General features: G+C 40.3%; 3 protein-coding genes and 2 pseudogenes across 4 annotated transcripts; 4 read left to right on the top strand and 1 right to left on the bottom strand.

Annotated features, from left to right (window-relative positions):
* Window positions 1–2309: 2309 nt before the first annotated feature.
* On the top strand, window positions 2310–4151 carry LOC147919518 (uncharacterized). The gene is made up of 6 exons (XM_087503995.1): window positions 2310–2527; window positions 2866–3221; window positions 3366–3442; window positions 3502–3689; window positions 3903–4000; window positions 4099–4151. Exons 1-6 carry the CDS (start codon window positions 2310–2312, stop codon window positions 4149–4151), a joined length of 990 nt encoding a protein of 329 aa, XP_087360121.1.
* A 2144-nt stretch (window positions 4152–6295) lies between these two features.
* LOC104771484 (putative inorganic phosphate transporter 1-3) lies at window positions 6296–7959 on the top strand. The gene is made up of 2 exons (XM_087505733.1): window positions 6296–6696; window positions 6807–7959. The coding sequence occupies exons 1-2, from the start codon at window positions 6296–6298 to the stop codon at window positions 7957–7959; spliced, it is 1554 nt and encodes a 517-aa protein (XP_087361859.1).
* A 2453-nt stretch (window positions 7960–10412) lies between these two features.
* LOC104771483 (putative inorganic phosphate transporter 1-3) lies at window positions 10413–12727 on the top strand. The gene is made up of 3 exons (XM_010496012.3): window positions 10413–10520; window positions 10793–11204; window positions 11311–12727. Exons 2-3 carry the CDS (start codon window positions 10804–10806, stop codon window positions 12482–12484), a joined length of 1575 nt encoding a protein of 524 aa, XP_010494314.1. The 5' UTR covers window positions 10413–10520; window positions 10793–10803; the 3' UTR covers window positions 12485–12727.
* An 80-nt stretch (window positions 12728–12807) lies between these two features.
* Window positions 12808–13133, bottom strand: LOC109131302 (uncharacterized; annotated as a pseudogene).
* A 1473-nt stretch (window positions 13134–14606) lies between these two features.
* LOC104771482 (putative inorganic phosphate transporter 1-6 pseudogene) lies at window positions 14607–16778 on the top strand (annotated as a pseudogene). Its single transcript, XR_015593714.1, has 2 exons — window positions 14607–14666; window positions 15027–16778. The product of XR_015593714.1 is annotated as a putative inorganic phosphate transporter 1-6 pseudogene (transcript).
* The last annotated feature ends 472 nt before the right edge of the window (window positions 16779–17250 follow it).

Here is a 17250-nt window from a genome sequence, read left to right as displayed (position 1 = left end):
GACAAAGCTAGACCGTAACTTCCAGTCTCTCAGGTACCCTGAGGAGTATCATGTGGAAATAGGGGTTTACTACTTGACAGATAACACTCATGTGTGGTGAATTTTAGTGGCTGCCAAGAGAGTGTAGACGGACATGACTTGGAGTTATTTCGTTGAGAACTTCAACCGTACCGTAAGTATTTTCCCTGTGAACCAATAGATCGGATGAAGGTACTGTTCATGCAACTCTTGCAGGGGACTCGGTCAGTTCGTGAGCTATACGTGGAGTTCGGTCGGCTTTTGGTGTATGCGGTCGGGCAATGGAGTCTGAGGACTCGCAGGTCAGGAGGTTCATGAGGGTGCTTTGGGATGACTTGAGGGTCCGTTGCAGAGGACGGAGTTACGCCACGAGAGCAGAGACTGTTGAGACCGCAGCTGAGATTGAGGAGGACATGAGAGCTCATGTGGTTGCACTCATTTCAGCGGTACAGCCGAGGAATGTTCATCATCATGGAGGTTCTAGCAATGGTGGCAAGCCTGCACAGAAAACCAAGAGGAAGTTGAAGGCTACTCAGAGTCCGATTGGTGAGGGATGCTACAGGTGCGGTAGCATGGACCACAAGGTAGTCAACTGTTCACAGAAGAATAAGCAAGGGGCATTGATAGAGTAGTGGGCAGATACTCAAGTGTGCTACAACTGCAGGGAGACGGGACACATCAAGTCCTGATGACCTAAGTTTGAGCAGATGGCGATGGCAAGGGTGCAAGATGGAGTGCAGCCGGGAGCGCAGCTGGGCGTGCAGCCGGTTGGGCGAATCGATCCGATACTGCGGGTGTACTCGACCATGGAGACCAGTGGGATTTGTGCTGGTGCAATCACAGGTTTAACTTCTGAGTTAAGACTTGGTGAACTTTGAAACTTCAGAATTTATGATTTGTCTTTGATAAAGTGTTAGGGTTCGTAGTATATGAGCTTTGTGTAGGAACCTTACTGGTGGACAGGTTTAAGTCCCACGTCTTGATTCTGGAGTAACTTATTGCTTCCTTACCCTGGAGTGCGCTGAGAGCGCCAATATCAAAGGAGATCCAAAAGAGTGGGCGGGTGTTGTTAAAATCGCGGGAGACGAGTTTCTGAGGGTTATTGGATTGACGAGAGGTGTTGATATTCAAATTGCAGGGGAGTCGATGCCAGCAGATTTGATTATCAATTTCGTGGAGATATATGATGTCATCCTTGGTATGGATTGATTGCATCGATACAAGGCACATCTGGATTACCATCGCGGTAGAGTGGTATTTGAGCGTCAAGGAGAGATCTTTGTCTATCATGGGGTGAGATTGACTTCAGGGAGTCTTCTTATCTCAGCTGTCGAGGCCGAGAAGATGGTCAGGATGGGTCGTGAAGCGTACTTAGCTACAATTTTGATGTTGAGGCCAGTGGGGCAGTCTACGGTTGGAGGTATTCAAGTTGTGGAGGAGTTTGAGGATCTGTTCTAGTTGTTGCAGGGGTTACCACCATCTCGGTCTGATCCCTTCACGTTTGAGCTGGAACCATGGACAACGCCGTTGTCTAAGGTGCCTTACAGGATGGCTCCAACAGAGATGGTATAGTTTAAGAAGCAGCTGGAGGATTTGTTGAGCATGGGATTCATTCGTCCTAGTTGTTCACCGTGGGGAGTTCCAGTTTTATTTATTGAGATGAAGAACGGGAATTTCTGCTTGTGTATTGACTATCGGGGTCAGAACCGGGTCGCTGTGAAGAACAAGTATCTTCTACTGAGGATTGATGAGTTGTTGGATCATCTAAGGGGTGCTACTTGGTTTTCCATGATTGACTTGGCATCTGGTTAAAGATGTGAGGAAGACGGCTTTCAGTACGAGGTATGGGCATTATGAGTTCGTGGTGATGCCTTTCGATTTGACTAACGCGCTAGCAGCATTTATGAGATTGATGAACAGTAAGCTTCAGGACTTTTTGGATTTGTCTGTCATCATTTTTATTGACAATATCCTAGTATGCTCTAAGAATCCTAAGGAGCATGAGGTACATATGAGAGCTGTTCTGGAAAAGCTGTGAGAGCAGAAGCTTTTTGTTAAGTTAAGTAGAGCATAAGCTTTTTGTTAAGTTGAGTAAGTGCATTTTCTGGCAGAGGGTGATGGAATTCTTGGGTTACATTATTTTTGCAGAGTGAGTTTCAGTGGATCCAAAAAAGATTCAGGCCATTAGGGATTGGCCAAGACCTCATAGTACCACTGAGATCAGGAGTTTCCTAGGATTGGCGGGATACTACAGGAGATTCATTCCGAGTTTTGCGAGTATGACGTAGCCGATGACCAAACTTACAGGGAAGGAGGTTCCATTTGTGTGGTCACTGGAGTGTGAGGTGAGCTTTGTCATCCTTAAGCAAATGTTGACTCTCACACCAGTGTTGGCACTGCCGGAGCAGAATAAACTTTACGTCGTGTATACAGATGCTTCAAGAGTTGGTTGGGGGTCTGTGTTGATGCAGTATGGGAAGGTTATTGCCTATGCTTCGCAGCAGTTGCGGTAGCATGAGGCAAACTATCTTACTCATGATTTGGAGATTGCAGCGGTGGTTTTTGCTTTCAAGATTTGGAGATCTTATCTTTATGGAGGGAAGGTTCTGGTATTTACAGATCATCAGAGCTTATAGTACATTTTTACTTAGCCTGAGCTAAATTTGAGGCAAAGGCGTTGCATGAGGTTGGTAGCGGATTATAATCTAGAGATAGCTATCCACCCTAGTAAAGCTAACTTGGTTGCAGAGGCTTTGAGTTGGAAGCGGGCGGCTTAAGCTCAGTTGTATGACATGGAGTCCTTAGTGGGTGATATTGGAGCTTTGAGGTTGTGTGCTATCTCACAAGAGCCTTTGGGTTTGAGGTGGTAGATCGAGCAGATCTTCTGAGTAGAGTGCGGTTGGCTCATAAGAGATATGAGGGGCTGGTGAAGGCCACTAGAGATGTTGGTTCAAAGTATCAGGTCTCCGCCAATGGGGCAATCCTTGTACATGGACGGATTTGTGTGCCCAAGGATGAGGAATTGAGGCGGGAGATTATGAGGGAGGCTCATGATAGCATGTTTTTCATTCATCCAGTAGCGACGAAGATGTATCGTTACCTCAAACGGTATTATCACTGGGTCGGGACGAAGAAGGCTGTGGCCGATTGGATTGCGAGGTGCGACACTTGCCAGTTAGTGAAGGACGAGCATCAGGTTCCGGGTGGGTTACTATAGAGTTTACCCATTCAAGAGTGGAAGTGGGATATGATCACAATGGACTTCATGGTAGGATTTACAGTGTCACACACGTTTGATATGATTTGGGTCATTGTGGACCGTTTGACTAAGTGAACACATTTTCTAGCCATTAAGAAAACCGATGGAGCGACTGTTTTGGCTAAGAAGTATGTGAAAGAGATAGTCAAATTGCATCGTGTGCCTGTGAGTATCACGACTGACAGAGATTCCAAACTCACTTCTGTGTTTTGGAGGGCGTTCAGGCAGAGATGGGCACGAAGTTGCATATGAGTACAACCTATGATCCTCAGATTTTGGAGAATTTGCTGAGGATGTGTGTGATGGATTGGGGTGTCCATTTGGCGGATCACTTGAGATTGGTAGAGTTTGCTTACAATAACAGTTACCAGGAGAGTATTTGGATGGTTCCTTATGAGGTGTTGTATGGGAGGTCATGTCGTACACCGTTATGCTGTGGGGAGAGGAGCATGTATGTTGCGGATTTTGTTCAGGACACCTTGGAGAAGATTTGGGTTATGAAGCTGAACATTTAGGAGGCTCAGGATCGGCAGAGGAGTTATGCTGACAAGAGGAGAAAGGATCTTGAGTTTCAGGTTAGTGATAGAGTGTACCTTAAGATAGCCATGTTGCAGTGTCCGAACAGGTCATTGACAGAGACCAAGTTGAGTCTGAGGTACATAGATCCATTCAGAGTGGTTGAGCGGGTGGGACCGGTTACATATAGGTTGGAGTTGCTTGATGGTATGCGTGCGTTCCACAAGGTGTTCCATGTGTCGATGCTGAGGAAGTGTCTTCACAAGGATGATTAGTTGTTGACTAAGATTTCTGAGGATCTTCAGCCCAACATGACTTTGGAGAAGAGGCCAGTGAAGGTTCTCGAGAGGAGGGTTAAGGAACTTCGGCGAAAGAAGATTCCTTTGATGAGAGTTTTGTGGGACTGTGATGGCGTTGAGGAGCAGACTTGGGAGCATGAGGTGAGGATGAAGGCAAGGTTCAGGAAGTGGTTCGATAAGCAGGTCGAGGCTTGAGCCTGTCTAACCTCGGTCTCAATTGTCGTTTGGATTGTTGTGAGGTGAAGTCTATGGTTGGAACGGAATAGAGTATTCCAGCCCATCTCTCTTGATACTTGATCGCTTAGGGGTGGTTGATTATGCGACTAAGTACCAAGATGAGGTGGTATTCAGGATACGTAATTCAAGTGAAGCTTGTTGTTGAAAGCGAAGACAAGTGCTGGTATCGTTGGAATTATGAAAGTTTCTAGAAATAGAAGTTTTTAAAAAAGGAAAGTGTCGAGATAGATCTAGTCGGGAGATATACTCGATGTCATCAGACTTGTTTGCTTTGGGCCGTGTGGGCCCAACTCATGTGGTGTCGGTAGCCTGATGGACTTTGTGGCCAGAGGGTGGGAGTGATATGTTAGCTTCGGATGACGATCCAAAATCGCACTTTAAGATGACGACCCAAGAGCAGGATTTTAAGACTCCTAGGATACCGTAGCTATGGGCCGGGGTCCAGAAGCGAGTCGTTATTTCTCAAAGATTGCAACCTGAGAGCGGGGGAGTAGATGTGAGTTACTTCCTAGATGTCGTAATTTAAGGCGGATAGTTTGACAGCGAGCTGGCATGTTTTTTTGGTTGCGACCGGAAACGGAGGAAACACTGAGTTGTGGGAAAATAACATCGAGGATGTGAGTATATTAACAAGAGTAGGACCTCCAAAAGTTTAGTCGAAAGGTGTGCGAACTGTTGCGACAATTGCACGGAAAACCTTGGCTAACAGTATCTAGTCTGGTCGGAGGACGTGCGGACCATGGTGACGGTTGCACGGAGGTCCTTGACGGATAGACGGTGTTGTGGTATTTGAGGACAGAGCCTTGTTGGTGGGGGATGCTGTTTTAATGCTTTAAGACTTTGTTGGTTGATTTATTACTGGTTTATGTTGGAATAATAATTGGTTATTCATTATTTGAGTTCTTTGTTGGATAGTTCATTTGTTTATTGTTGTTGTTATTTCTGCTGTTTGAATTAAATATTGTTAGGTTGTAAGTAAGTATGAGATCACTAATTAAATGTTATGTTAAAAAAAAAATGGCTCGGTTGTTTAAAAACTAATAAACTCAACATAAATGAAAATTTTTCTAAAGATAAATATGAACACATAGAATAGAAAACTTTTTATGTAATTGACCAAAACACATTTTTAACAAGTTTTAATGAACATCTAACAAAAATTACCTAAAACCAATACCACTTTTTGAAACTAGCACTTTTAATAAAAGAAACAAACTTTGCGAACATTATAGTGTGTATATATATATATGTGTATGTGCGTGTGGCCGTGCGGGAGCTTATAAAAAAAGAAATAGCAAGAGTATATACCTCCTAAAAGATACCGCATATCAACCCCACATATGTTCTATAAATTCCCAACATTTTTTCACTCATACCACCAGTACCATCTCTTCAGTCTCTCTTTCTCCTTTCCCTCTCTCTCTATCTCTCCCTCTTACAGGTTACTACTAACTTAACGGTCGAGAAGGTTAGTATATCTACATATATTTTACTAAATTCATCCTCTGGTCCACCACCAGAACATAAATTTTTGTATGTTGCTAGCAGGATTTTAAACTAGTTTACATTTGTTGTAAAGAGAAAAAGGTTTTTTGATGAATAAAATTTTATACATTCATTCAAAAAAAAAAAAAAATTACTTTTAACATCATCTTTAGAAGCTTATATAAGAGAATGTAGTAGACTAGTAATTTAACATGTTGTCTCCTAAGAAATCTTTCAAAAGAAAACAAAAAAATGTTGTCTCCTAATTAAAGACATTTTTCTCGTTTGTCTTTCTCAAACGACCCTGATAAAGAGTCAACCTAGTTTTTACTCCTATCCGACCGGAGGATCAGAACGTCTTCATATAACATATTAAAACCCTATATATATATATAGTATTATATACACACATATAAGAAAAAAATATATCATCGCAAAAGTTTAAAGTTTTGTGCGTGAATGCAGGGGAGACAAACCTGAGATGGCCGATCAACAGCTTGGAGTGTTAAAAGCACTAGATGTTGCGAAGACGCAACTATACCATTTCACAGCGATTGTCATCGCCGGTATGGGTTTCTTTACGGATGCCTATGATCTTTTTTGTGTGTCCTTGGTGACCAAGCTCCTAGGACGCCTCTACTACTTCAATCCAGAGTCAGCAAAGCCTGGCTCCCTTCCCCCTCATGTTGCGGCTGCGGTTAACGGTGTGGCCCTCTGTGGGACCCTTGCTGGTCAGCTCTTCTTTGGATGGCTCGGTGACAAACTTGGACGGAAAAAAGTGTACGGTATCACTTTGATCATGATGATCGTGTGCTCTGTTGCTTCGGGTCTCTCATTCGGAAGCCATGCCAAGGGTGTCATGACCACCCTTTGCTTCTTCAGGTAAAACCCACTTATGATACGCATCGTTTATCAATAGTTTTATAGTGTCTTTAAAGGGTCAGTCAGGTTTCGACCTGATTAGGTCTAAAATATTAAACGATTGTTCGTAGGTTTTGGTTGGGATTCGGTATCGGAGGTGACTACCCTCTTTCTGCCACAATTATGTCTGAATACGCTAACAAGAAGACTCGTGGGGCTTTCATCGCCGCCGTCTTCGCCATGCAAGGAATTGGTATCTTGGCTGGAGGTTTTGTGGCACTTGCAGTTTCTTCCATTTTCGACAAAAAGTTCCCATCGCCCACCTATGAGCAAGACAGGTTTCTCTCAACGCCCCCTCAAGCTGATTACATTTGGCGTATCATTGTCATGTTTGGTGCTCTACCTGCTGCATTGACCTACTATTGGCGTATGAAGATGCCTGAAACTGCTCGTTACACTGCTTTAGTCGCCAAGAACATCAAACAAGCCACACAAGACATGTCCAAAGTGTTACAAGTGGAGCTTGAGGTTGAAGAAAGGGATGATGACCCCAAACTCAACTATGGCTTGTTCTCCAAGGAATTCTTGAAACGCCATGGGCTTCCACTCCTTGGGTGTACCTCCACTTGGTTCTTGCTTGACATTGCCTTTTACAGCCAAAACTTGTTCCAAAAGGATATTTTTTCGGCAATCGGATGGATTCCAAAGGCAGCCACCATGAATGGTATCCATGAGGTTTTCAAGATTGCTAGGGCACAGACACTCATCGCGCTTTGCAGTACTGTTCCAGGTTATTGGTTCACAGTCGCGTTCATTGATATCATGGGAAGGTTTGCAATCCAACTAATGGGATTCTTTTTCATGACCGTGTTTATGTTTGCCATTGCCTTCCCTTACAACCATTGGATTAAACCGGATAACCGTATCGGTTTCGTGGTTATGTACTCTCTCACGTTCTTTTTTGCCAACTTTGGTCCAAATGCAACCACTTTTATTGTCCCTGCTGAGATCTTCCCAGCCAGGCTAAGGTCTACATGCCACGGTATATCAGCCGCGACAGGGAAGGCTGGAGCCATCGTTGGGGCCTTTGGGTTCCTATACGCAGCTCAACCACAGGACAAGAGCAAGGTGGATGCTGGATACCCACCAGGAATTGGAGTTAAGAACTCACTGATCATGCTTGGTGTTATTAACTTTATTGGTATGCTTTTCACATTCCTCGTCCCTGAACCCAAGGGCAAGTCCCTAGAAGAACTCTCCGGAGAGGCTGAGGTTGACAAATAATCATGCTATCATATTGTTTGCTAATTCTTCTTTTATTTATTTTTTACTTTCTGTGCCATGCGTGACGTGAAAGTTGTGATATTGCAATCTGCAACTCTACTTTTGTTTTTCTGTGTGACAAATTGTAATCGATCGATACTTGGTGTTCATTATGGTATTGATTAATTTGTTATTTGCTTCTATAACACGCAATCAAGTCTATCTTTAGTTACAACTAAGCATATAAACTATTTTTATGTACATGTGATCAAAGTCTCCACTTATTTACCTTTTTGTTGGAAGAAATAAATTACAAAGCAAACAATGAATCAATTTAAACTAAATAATATATTTTTTTTGGTATCAGTTGGATCGGTCGATAATCGATCCTTAAATTGGCTGTATATATGTATAAAATAAGATAACAACTATGGAAGTCCACTAAGACAAGAACTTGTAAATTTAATCGAGTATATCTGCATATGCTCTCGCGAATATCCTATGTTTTGCGAATATGCTTCATTTTAATAATGATTTTGACTTTTGCTAATTGATAACTAATCTTCATGACAATATATATCCAGATTGTCACTCCTCAAATGTCAACTATTAGAGTTGAACGATTCGATTCGAGTACCCGAAAACAAAAACAAAAAAGTACATCGATTTAGAAATTCGGAATCTTTATGACTTATATTGGTAAACTATACTATTACTCCCTCGATTTTTAGTTATTTTGAGATTTCTTTTTTTTTTGGATATATTTAAGTGAAAATTCACTAGATTGACACAAACTTCGGTTAAAATAACTCAATGACCTACGATCGTATCTCATTTCTAGATTGATACAACGTTTATGTAGAAAGACCAAAACCCCCAAATTTTTATTTTAATTAAGTTTATGTTAAAATATTTAGTTCAACTGATTAACTTTAACAAGATTTTGCTTTCTGTTGAAGTTGAACGATATGATAGGAGAACTAATTATTAGGGAGTTAAACACCAATTTTACGTAGAAAATTGAAAGATTGGGAACACTTAATATGTTTTTTTTTTTTGGTAGAACACTTGACGATATGTTTAACTTCCTCATTGGTAAAACAATGAAAAAAATTATGAAAACATATAACTTAAAGAAGTGGAGGGATTAAGAATTTACAACACTCTTTATTTTGATTTTCTTAACTGCATTTTTTATATATATCTTTAAAACACTAAAGTTAGAATCAGACAGAAATATTTTATATATCTTTAAAACAATAATTGCAAAGTTACAATCAGACAGAAATATATAAAACTATACTTGTTAGCGTGAGTTTTCGGCTTTCAATTAAATAGGTAGAGGTCAGTTTATAAAATGGTATACCGGTACTTATTTATGTTTCACGTTTTGAAAATATTTATTTTCCTATTTTTACGACTTGAAATATTAATAAATTTTTTTCTTATTGAAAATTCTGCTATATGCTAGTACTGTAGTTTGTTAAAAGTATAAACTAAAATAATACAAAACGTGATTTATCTACTAAAATTGATATTTCAACGTTTAATATTTATAGTTCAGTTTATTTCGCTATTTAATTATTCCGCAATTGATCTAACATAGTAAACATGCTGAAATATATTTTGCCAAAATCGTCTACAAGAAAATTGATAAAATATTTACTACTTCGGCCGAACTTCACGCGGCAGTCCCATCACCAAAACCTGAGAAAGGTGGCTTCCCAAATGATTATAGCGAGCAATATTCCACAGTTTATAATGCACAACCATATATTAAGTGCACTAATACTCAAGGTCTATGCAGAACATTACTCTCATGAAATCAAAACGATATCAATAAACACTACACTAAAACAAACTTGTAATATGGCAATCTTCCAGAGCACATTACACTAAATTATTCTCTTTAGGTCCTATGACCCAACTACGCAAACATTGGCAAAACTAGGTATTCTGGTGCTAAGGCATCTTCGGTAGTACTCCCCCATGGTTAATATCACCATGGAAAAAAACTTGAATTATGATGTCTTCAACCACTTGAGCTGCCATAAATTAGGGGGAAAAAAATATTATACCAACTCATAAATTATTTGTTTTTTTTTCTTAATTAGGTGCAATGCATCTTCGTCAACTCATAAATACTATTTTCCCATTGCCAAGAACCGAAATCATCAAAATATTAGAATTAGAAATTTTCATATTACAAATGGATAGGTTCTAATTTGAAAGTTGCTCAAATTCAAATTGTAAAACTTATAATAATCTGCATATGGTTAATCATGTATGTCTAATTTATACTATAAGACAACAGCGTTTATTTTGCCGCTTATAACCAATCAATTATTGACATAGAAACCCAAATGACTTACAAAATGGTAAAATAGTCAAGAAGAGAAGCAGGCGGTCACGTTTGCTCACATCTCTTTCTCTTTTTAGAATACTCTATTATTTTTTCTATTTCATTGTGCTTCGCAGTCTTCTTCTCTATAAATTGCCAACATAATTGTTCATTTCTTGTCACCTACATATCTTCTCTCTTTCTCCCTAGAAGTTCTTAATCTCCTTCAAAGCTGGTTAAGGTGAATAATACTTGCCTTCGTTGATTTATTTTTAATGACTTATCATGTTGGTTTTATTAATTTTTCTTCTTAAGATATAATATAAACTACAAGACAGTTTTTGTAGCTTTTGTTCTTTTACAAAATTTTGGCCACACCAAAGGTCAAATGCTCTGTTCTTAGAAATAACAGAAAAAGAAAGTACCATAATATTTCAAAAGTAATAATTAAGGATATCTTATTGGGACCATTGATGACATGAAATATTGGATTATTTGTCTTTTCTATCACAGAGCTCAAGGCAATGGCTGAACAACAACTCGTAGTGCTGAAGGCACTCGATGTTGCCAAGACGCAACTTTACCATTTCACGGCGATTGTTATCGCCGGTATGGGTTTCTTTACTGATGCCTATGATCTCTTCTGCGTGTCCTTGGTGACAAAGCTCCTTGGTCGCCTGTACTACTTCAATCCGGCATCAGAGAAACCTGGCTCACTACCCCCTCATGTTGCGGCGGCAGTCAACGGTGTGGCCCTCTGTGGAACCCTTGCTGGTCAACTATTCTTCGGATGGCTCGGTGACAAACTTGGACGAAAGAAAGTTTACGGACTCACTTTGATCATGATGATTGTGTGTTCTATCGCTTCCGGTCTCTCCTTCGGAAACCAAGCCAAGGGTGTCATGACCACTCTTTGCTTCTTCAGGTACAATCCAATTATAATATCATATATACATTACACACACACCTGGTGAATCAATAAATTTATTGACTGCAACGTGAGGTTTAAAATTTTAAATGGTTATGTATAGGTTTTGGCTTGGATTCGGTATCGGAGGTGATTACCCTCTTTCTGCAACAATCATGTCTGAATATGCTAACAAGAAGACTCGTGGGGCATTCATCGCAGCCGTGTTTGCCATGCAAGGTATCGGTATCCTGGCCGGAGGTTTTGTTGCACTTGCAGTATCTTCCATTTTTGACAAGCAGTTCCCATCACCAACCTACAAGGAAGACAGATTTCTCTCAACGCCTCCTGAGGCTGATTACATTTGGAGAATTATCGTCATGTTTGGTGCTATACCCGCAGCCTTGACCTTCTACTGGCGTATGAAGATGCCTGAAACTGCTCGGTATACCGCCTTGGTTGCCAAGAACATCAAACAGGCCACACAAGACATGTCCAAGGTTTTACAAGTGGAGCTTGAGATGGAAGAGAGGGCAGAGGATGTCGTTAAAGACCCAAGACTTAACTATGGCTTGTTCTCCAAGGAATTCCTTAGCCGCCATGGTCTTCCCCTTCTCGGATGTACTTCTACTTGGTTCTTGCTTGACATTGCCTTCTACAGCCAAAACTTGTTTCAAAAGGATATCTTTTCGGCTATCGGATGGATCCCAAAGGCAGACACCATGAACGCCGTCCACGAGGTTTTCAAGATTGCTAGGGCTCAGACTCTCATCGCGCTCTGTAGTACTGTTCCAGGTTACTGGTTCACGGTCGCGTTTATTGATATCATGGGAAGGTTTGCAATCCAGCTAATGGGATTCTTCATGATGACTGTTTTCATGTTTGCCATTGCCTTCCCTTACAACCACTGGATCAAACCAGACAACCGTATAGGATTCGTGATTATGTACTCCCTAACCTTTTTCTTCGCTAACTTTGGACCAAACGCAACCACTTTCATTGTCCCGGCTGAGATCTTCCCAGCAAGGCTAAGGTCTACATGCCACGGAATATCAGCCGCCACAGGTAAGGCTGGAGCCATTGTTGGAGCCTTCGGGTTCCTGTACGCGGCTCAATCACAGGATCCGGCCAAGACTGACGCAGGATACCCACCGGGTATTGGAGTCAAGAACTCATTGATCATGCTTGGTGTTATTAACTTTGTCGGTATGCTCTTCACATTCCTTGTCCCAGAACCAAAGGGCAAGTCCCTCGAAGAACTCTCTGGTGAGACTGAGGTTAGCCCGGACGAGAAATAGTCACTGATTTGTGACAATGAAACTATTGTATTTTTCTATTTTTGATTTCATTATTTGGAGTGCGATCTTTGGTTTTGTTTCATTTTATTTGTTTGGTGACCTTGAGTTATGATGTTTACAAGAAATGTTGTATCCTGCATCTTTTTTTTTGTCATCAGAATTTTTATTATTGAAAGATGAAATACAACCATAAGCTGGCGGACGAAGTTTATGTCCCCAGAGTCTAAGGCCGGCAGAAAAAAAGATTTCTCCGGAAACTAAGCCCAAACAAGGGAAACTAAAGACGATACAACAAAACAGAAGATTTGAACCTAAATCGCAAGAGAGCAAAACCTTTACTAAGAACAGAAGGAACTAAGCTAAAATCTTAAGAGAAGCAATAGAACCAAGAAGCAAAGAACCTCTTCTTCTGAAACACCTGCGACTGAGATTTACTAAGAGTGCCCACGGCCAACCCAAAAGTAACATCAACCACCTCCTATCACAAAGAGAGCTGATCTCTCGGAACCAAGAACCAAGGACTTCATAACCCGGCAAGCAAGACAACTGAGTTAAGAGAACCTCGTGCTGTCACAAAGAACACACTTCCAGATACGACGACGGTGACCAAAGCACCAATTACCCAATAACGTCTAGTTAGAGCCCTTCAAAACGCGATCCTATCTAAACAGATCAGGAAGCGGAGACAAGGAGAGAGGCTTAACCCCCCAATTAACATCAATCTCACAACCGAGAACGACTAATCAAGGCAGTTATCAAACACAGCGAGCATCACCAAGGAGAAGAAACAACTGCGAACTAAGAGGACTAATGCAACATACAACCAAAACGAAACTTCTGCATCTATGGTTGAGATGAGGAGACAAGAGCGTAAGGAGGTTGTATCCTGCATCTATGGTTTAATTAATTAAAATCTTTTTAACAATTTTCGAAATCGACTCAACGTTCTCGTCCTGGATCAGAGCTTCCTCCTCTAAATGCAAGGCTTAATATATTTTACTCGGGCCTCATTTCGTATTCATTTTTCGGCCTCACATTTTTTTGTTCCTTCTGAAATTTGAAGATTAAACCAAGTTGAAAGAGGTCGAAAAAAAAAAAAAAACCAAGTTGAAAATTAAAAACATTACAACATATCCAAAAGAGGGAGTCAACAGGGAAAACACAACAAAAAGGGCTTACACAAAAGATAATATCCAAAAAGCTTGCGATTTGCAGCCCGTTAAGGCGTTGACGAATGTAAATAACCACCATTCCGTGAAACAATATCTCTATTTAAATGTTCAATATATATATATATATATATATATATATATATATATTTAATAAATACTCCCTCTGTTTCATTTTAAGGGATGGTTTATATGCACAAATTAAAAAACATATAATTTTTATTTAATTTACCTCTTTAATATAAAAACACCATTAAATATAATTAATTAAACTAATTAAAACATTAAATAAAATATGATTGGTCAAAAAAAATTAAATACATTTAATTGGTTGCATAGAAGAAAGTTGAAAACATTATTTAAAATGAAACACATTTTCATTTGCTAAAACATCACTTAAGGTGAAACGAAATGATTAATAACATGAAATTGTAAACTTCAAGAAATCTTTATTGAAAATTTTGAAGTTACTAAATTACCATTGGTTTAGAATTACTGGAAATTATTTAATACAAAATAATGTATATATAACTAAATATTAAGTTTTATTTAATGTGTAAAAACTCTAAAATATAGATATAATATACTTAAACGATCAGTAAAGAGGAATATTCTCAGTAATCTTTTTTTTTTTTTTTTGTCAACCATTGGGCCACAACTGGCCAGCCCATTAGCCAAATTCCTACATTCGTAGGAGCCGGGACATACTGGCCCATTAAGTTTTATTCTCAGTAATCTTTTACTGGTAATATTTGTTGTTTGTTAGAATCTACTTTGATAGAATGAATCGCAACAAAAATAATTAAATTGTCTTTTTGATAAAGTTATGGCATTATGCTCTCTTAATTTTTCCACTCTTGCGGTAATTCTATTCTTTTTCTAAAAGAATATGCCATTTGTGTTCTCATCTTCTTGTCTATAATATATATAAAGCTATAAAGTAAAACCCTAGCAACTAATCTTCAACAGTCGTCAGCCAAAACCAAACGAGTGTTTCGAGATCTCACTTGTTGGTAATCACTTTCGTCCATCATATGTAGTTATAATTTCGTACATATATTTGTTTGCAACTATAGCCAGATGTTTATTTACGGAAACTAATTTGTCCAATGAATCATGAATGTTGCATGAAAGAAACCATGGCATGATCTTTCTGTGTTAATATTTTTATCGCATTTTTTTTCTGTACGAGTCTCGAATCTCTAATTTTTTGGAATAGTTTGTTGATAGTTTTGATTTCCTTAAATGTAGGCAGATATATATTACTACTAGATTCGAAATCCCTTATAAACTAGAATTTTGCTACTAGTTTGTTACAACAACTTTCTCTATATATGTTGTAACAGTTCTTGTCACTTTTATTTTATTTTCAGAGTTAAGAGAACAGAACAAAATATCGCCATGGCTAACGAAGAACATGGAAGCATTTTGAAAGCTCTTGACGCTGCAAAGACTCAATGGTACCACATCAAGGCGGTGGTAGTCTCCGGTATGGGTTTCTTCACAGACTCATACGATCTCTTCGTGATATCTCTCATCACGAAGCTCCTTGGCCGGATCTACTATCAGGTTCCTGGCTCATCCTCTCCCGGAAGCCTCCCTGACAACATCTCTGCGGCCGTGAGCGGTGTGGCCTTCGCGGGAACGTTTCTCGGACAGATTTTCTTCGGGTGTCTTGGTGACAAGCTCGGACGTAAGAGAGTCTATGGTTTGACACTCTTGATCATGACCATATGCTCCATTTGTTCTGGTCTTTCCCTTGGAAATGACCCCAAAACCGTCATGGTAACTCTCTGCTTCTTCCGGTTCTGGCTTGGGTTTGGCATCGGTGGTGATTATCCACTCTCGGCTACGATCATGTCCGAGTATGCCAACAAACGTACTCGTGGAGCTTTCATAGCAGGTGTTTTCTCTATGCAAGGAGCTGGGATCCTTGCCGCAGGAGCGGTTTCGTTACTTGTCTCGGCTCTTTTCGAGAGGAAGTTTCCATCTCGGGCCTATGCATTGGACGGTGCCGCCTCCACCGTCCCACAGGCGGATTACGTGTGGAGGATCATCCTGATGGTCGGCGCCTTACCAGCTCTCTTGACTTACTACTGGCGGATGAAGATGCCTGAAACCGCTCGTTACACCGCTCTAGTTGCCAAGAACGCTGATAAAGCTGCTTCCGATATGACCAAGGTTCTCAACGTGGACATCGAAGCCTCTTCCGCAAAGCATGACCAAGCTAGGGTTTCCTCAGACGAGTTTGGCTTGTTCTCCAAGAAGTTCCTTTGCCGTCACGGACTCCACCTATTCGGAACAGCCTCCACATGGTTCCTCCTCGACATTGCTTTCTACAGCCAAAACTTGTTCCAGAAGGATATCTTCACAACCATTGGATGGTTACCTCCGGCAAAAGTCATGAACGCACTCCAAGAGCTGTTCATGATCGCTAAGGCTCAAACCATAATCGCTTGTTGCAGCACCGTTCCTGGTTACCTTTTCACTGTTGTTTTTATCGACAGAATAGGACGGTACTGGATTCAGATCATTGGTTTCGCGATGATGACCGTCTTCATGTTCGTTTTAGCTATACCGTACCACCATTGGACTTTACCAGCTAACAGGATTGGTTTCGTGGTTTTCTACTCTTTAACCTTTTTCTTCTCCAATTTTGGACCTAATGCAACTACGTTCATTGTCCCTGCTGAGATCTTTCCGGCTAGGCTTAGGTCGACTTGTCACGGTATCTCGGCCGCATCAGGTAAAGCCGGTGCGATGGTTGGTTCATTCGGGTTTGCTGCTTTGGTTAAAGCTTTGGGGATGAATAGGACGTTATACATCATGGGTGGTATCAATCTTGCTGGCTTGCTTATCACGTGTCTTACAATCCCGGAGCCTAAGGGGATATCACTTGAGGAGCTTTCCGGCGAAACTAAACCGGAGACAATCCAGGAGAAGATTGTTGTTTAGAAATTTAATTATTTTCCTTTTGTTTTGCTTGTTTATCGGAGTTTGTTAGGATTATTTTGTGTTTTATCAGATTTTTAGATTTTATTACTGCACTCAGTTTTCAAACGTTTTTTTTAATTATGTTTTCATTAAACAGTTTATTATTATAAATAAAACTGCTATTAGAATTTGATATCCAAAGTAAAACAATAAAAACATATAACATAATTTTAAAATATATATTAATTACTATGATATCTTTTCCAAACTAAACATCTTTTGTGGAGCGTGTACATCAAAATGATTGTTAGATGAATCTTGAATATCTTGCAACTTGTTTCCTTCGCACATTAACGAATAAGATTGTTCAGGTTGTGGCACCGAGTAGAACCTAGCTCATGTTCCTGTTCTATCTCTTAACCGCAGCTGAGGAAGAAGAAGACGATGACTCGGGTTTTAATCTCTTGGAACCTGTTGATCATTAGAGGCGATGGGTTGGCAAATACCGTCTTCTTTTTCATTAACGGTCCCGAAGGCTTCGGAGCTATCCACCACAATCTCATCCGGTGCAACACCGATCATGTTCTGTATGCTTCACGTGTCCCGAATATTGCTTGTGTGAGAAGTTCCCTGGCTGTGTCTAAGTCAAATTATTGATTATTT

This window comes from Camelina sativa, chromosome 20 (genome assembly GCF_030686135.1).
Source record: "Camelina sativa cultivar CO46 ecotype springtype chromosome 20, ASM3068613v1".
In the NCBI taxonomy this organism is placed as follows: domain Eukaryota; kingdom Viridiplantae; phylum Streptophyta; class Magnoliopsida; order Brassicales; family Brassicaceae; genus Camelina; species Camelina sativa.
This window is presented reverse-complemented; position numbering and strand designations above follow the sequence as displayed.

What these genes read in the sequence shown, in the direction of transcription:
- LOC147919518 (XM_087503995.1), top strand. Translation starts at nt 2,310, where the DNA reads ATGACCAAACTTACAGGGAAGGAGGTTCCATTTGTGTGGTCACTGGAG. An exon ending in TATGCTTCGCAGCAGTTGCG is followed by an intron (nt 2,528 to 2,865) that starts GTAGCATGAGGC and finishes CTATCTCACAAG; the next exon opens with AGCCTTTGGGTTTGAGGTGG. An exon ending in GGACGAGCATCAGGTTCCGG is followed by an intron (nt 3,222 to 3,365) that starts GTGGGTTACTAT and finishes CACATTTTCTAG; the next exon opens with CCATTAAGAAAACCGATGGA.
- LOC104771484 (XM_087505733.1), top strand. Translation starts at nt 6,296, where the DNA reads ATGGCCGATCAACAGCTTGGAGTGTTAAAAGCACTAGATGTTGCGAAG. An exon ending in ACCACCCTTTGCTTCTTCAG is followed by an intron (nt 6,697 to 6,806) that starts GTAAAACCCACT and finishes GATTGTTCGTAG; the next exon opens with GTTTTGGTTGGGATTCGGTA.
- LOC104771483 (XM_010496012.3), top strand. Translation starts at nt 10,804, where the DNA reads ATGGCTGAACAACAACTCGTAGTGCTGAAGGCACTCGATGTTGCCAAG. An exon ending in ACCACTCTTTGCTTCTTCAG is followed by an intron (nt 11,205 to 11,310) that starts GTACAATCCAAT and finishes GGTTATGTATAG; the next exon opens with GTTTTGGCTTGGATTCGGTA.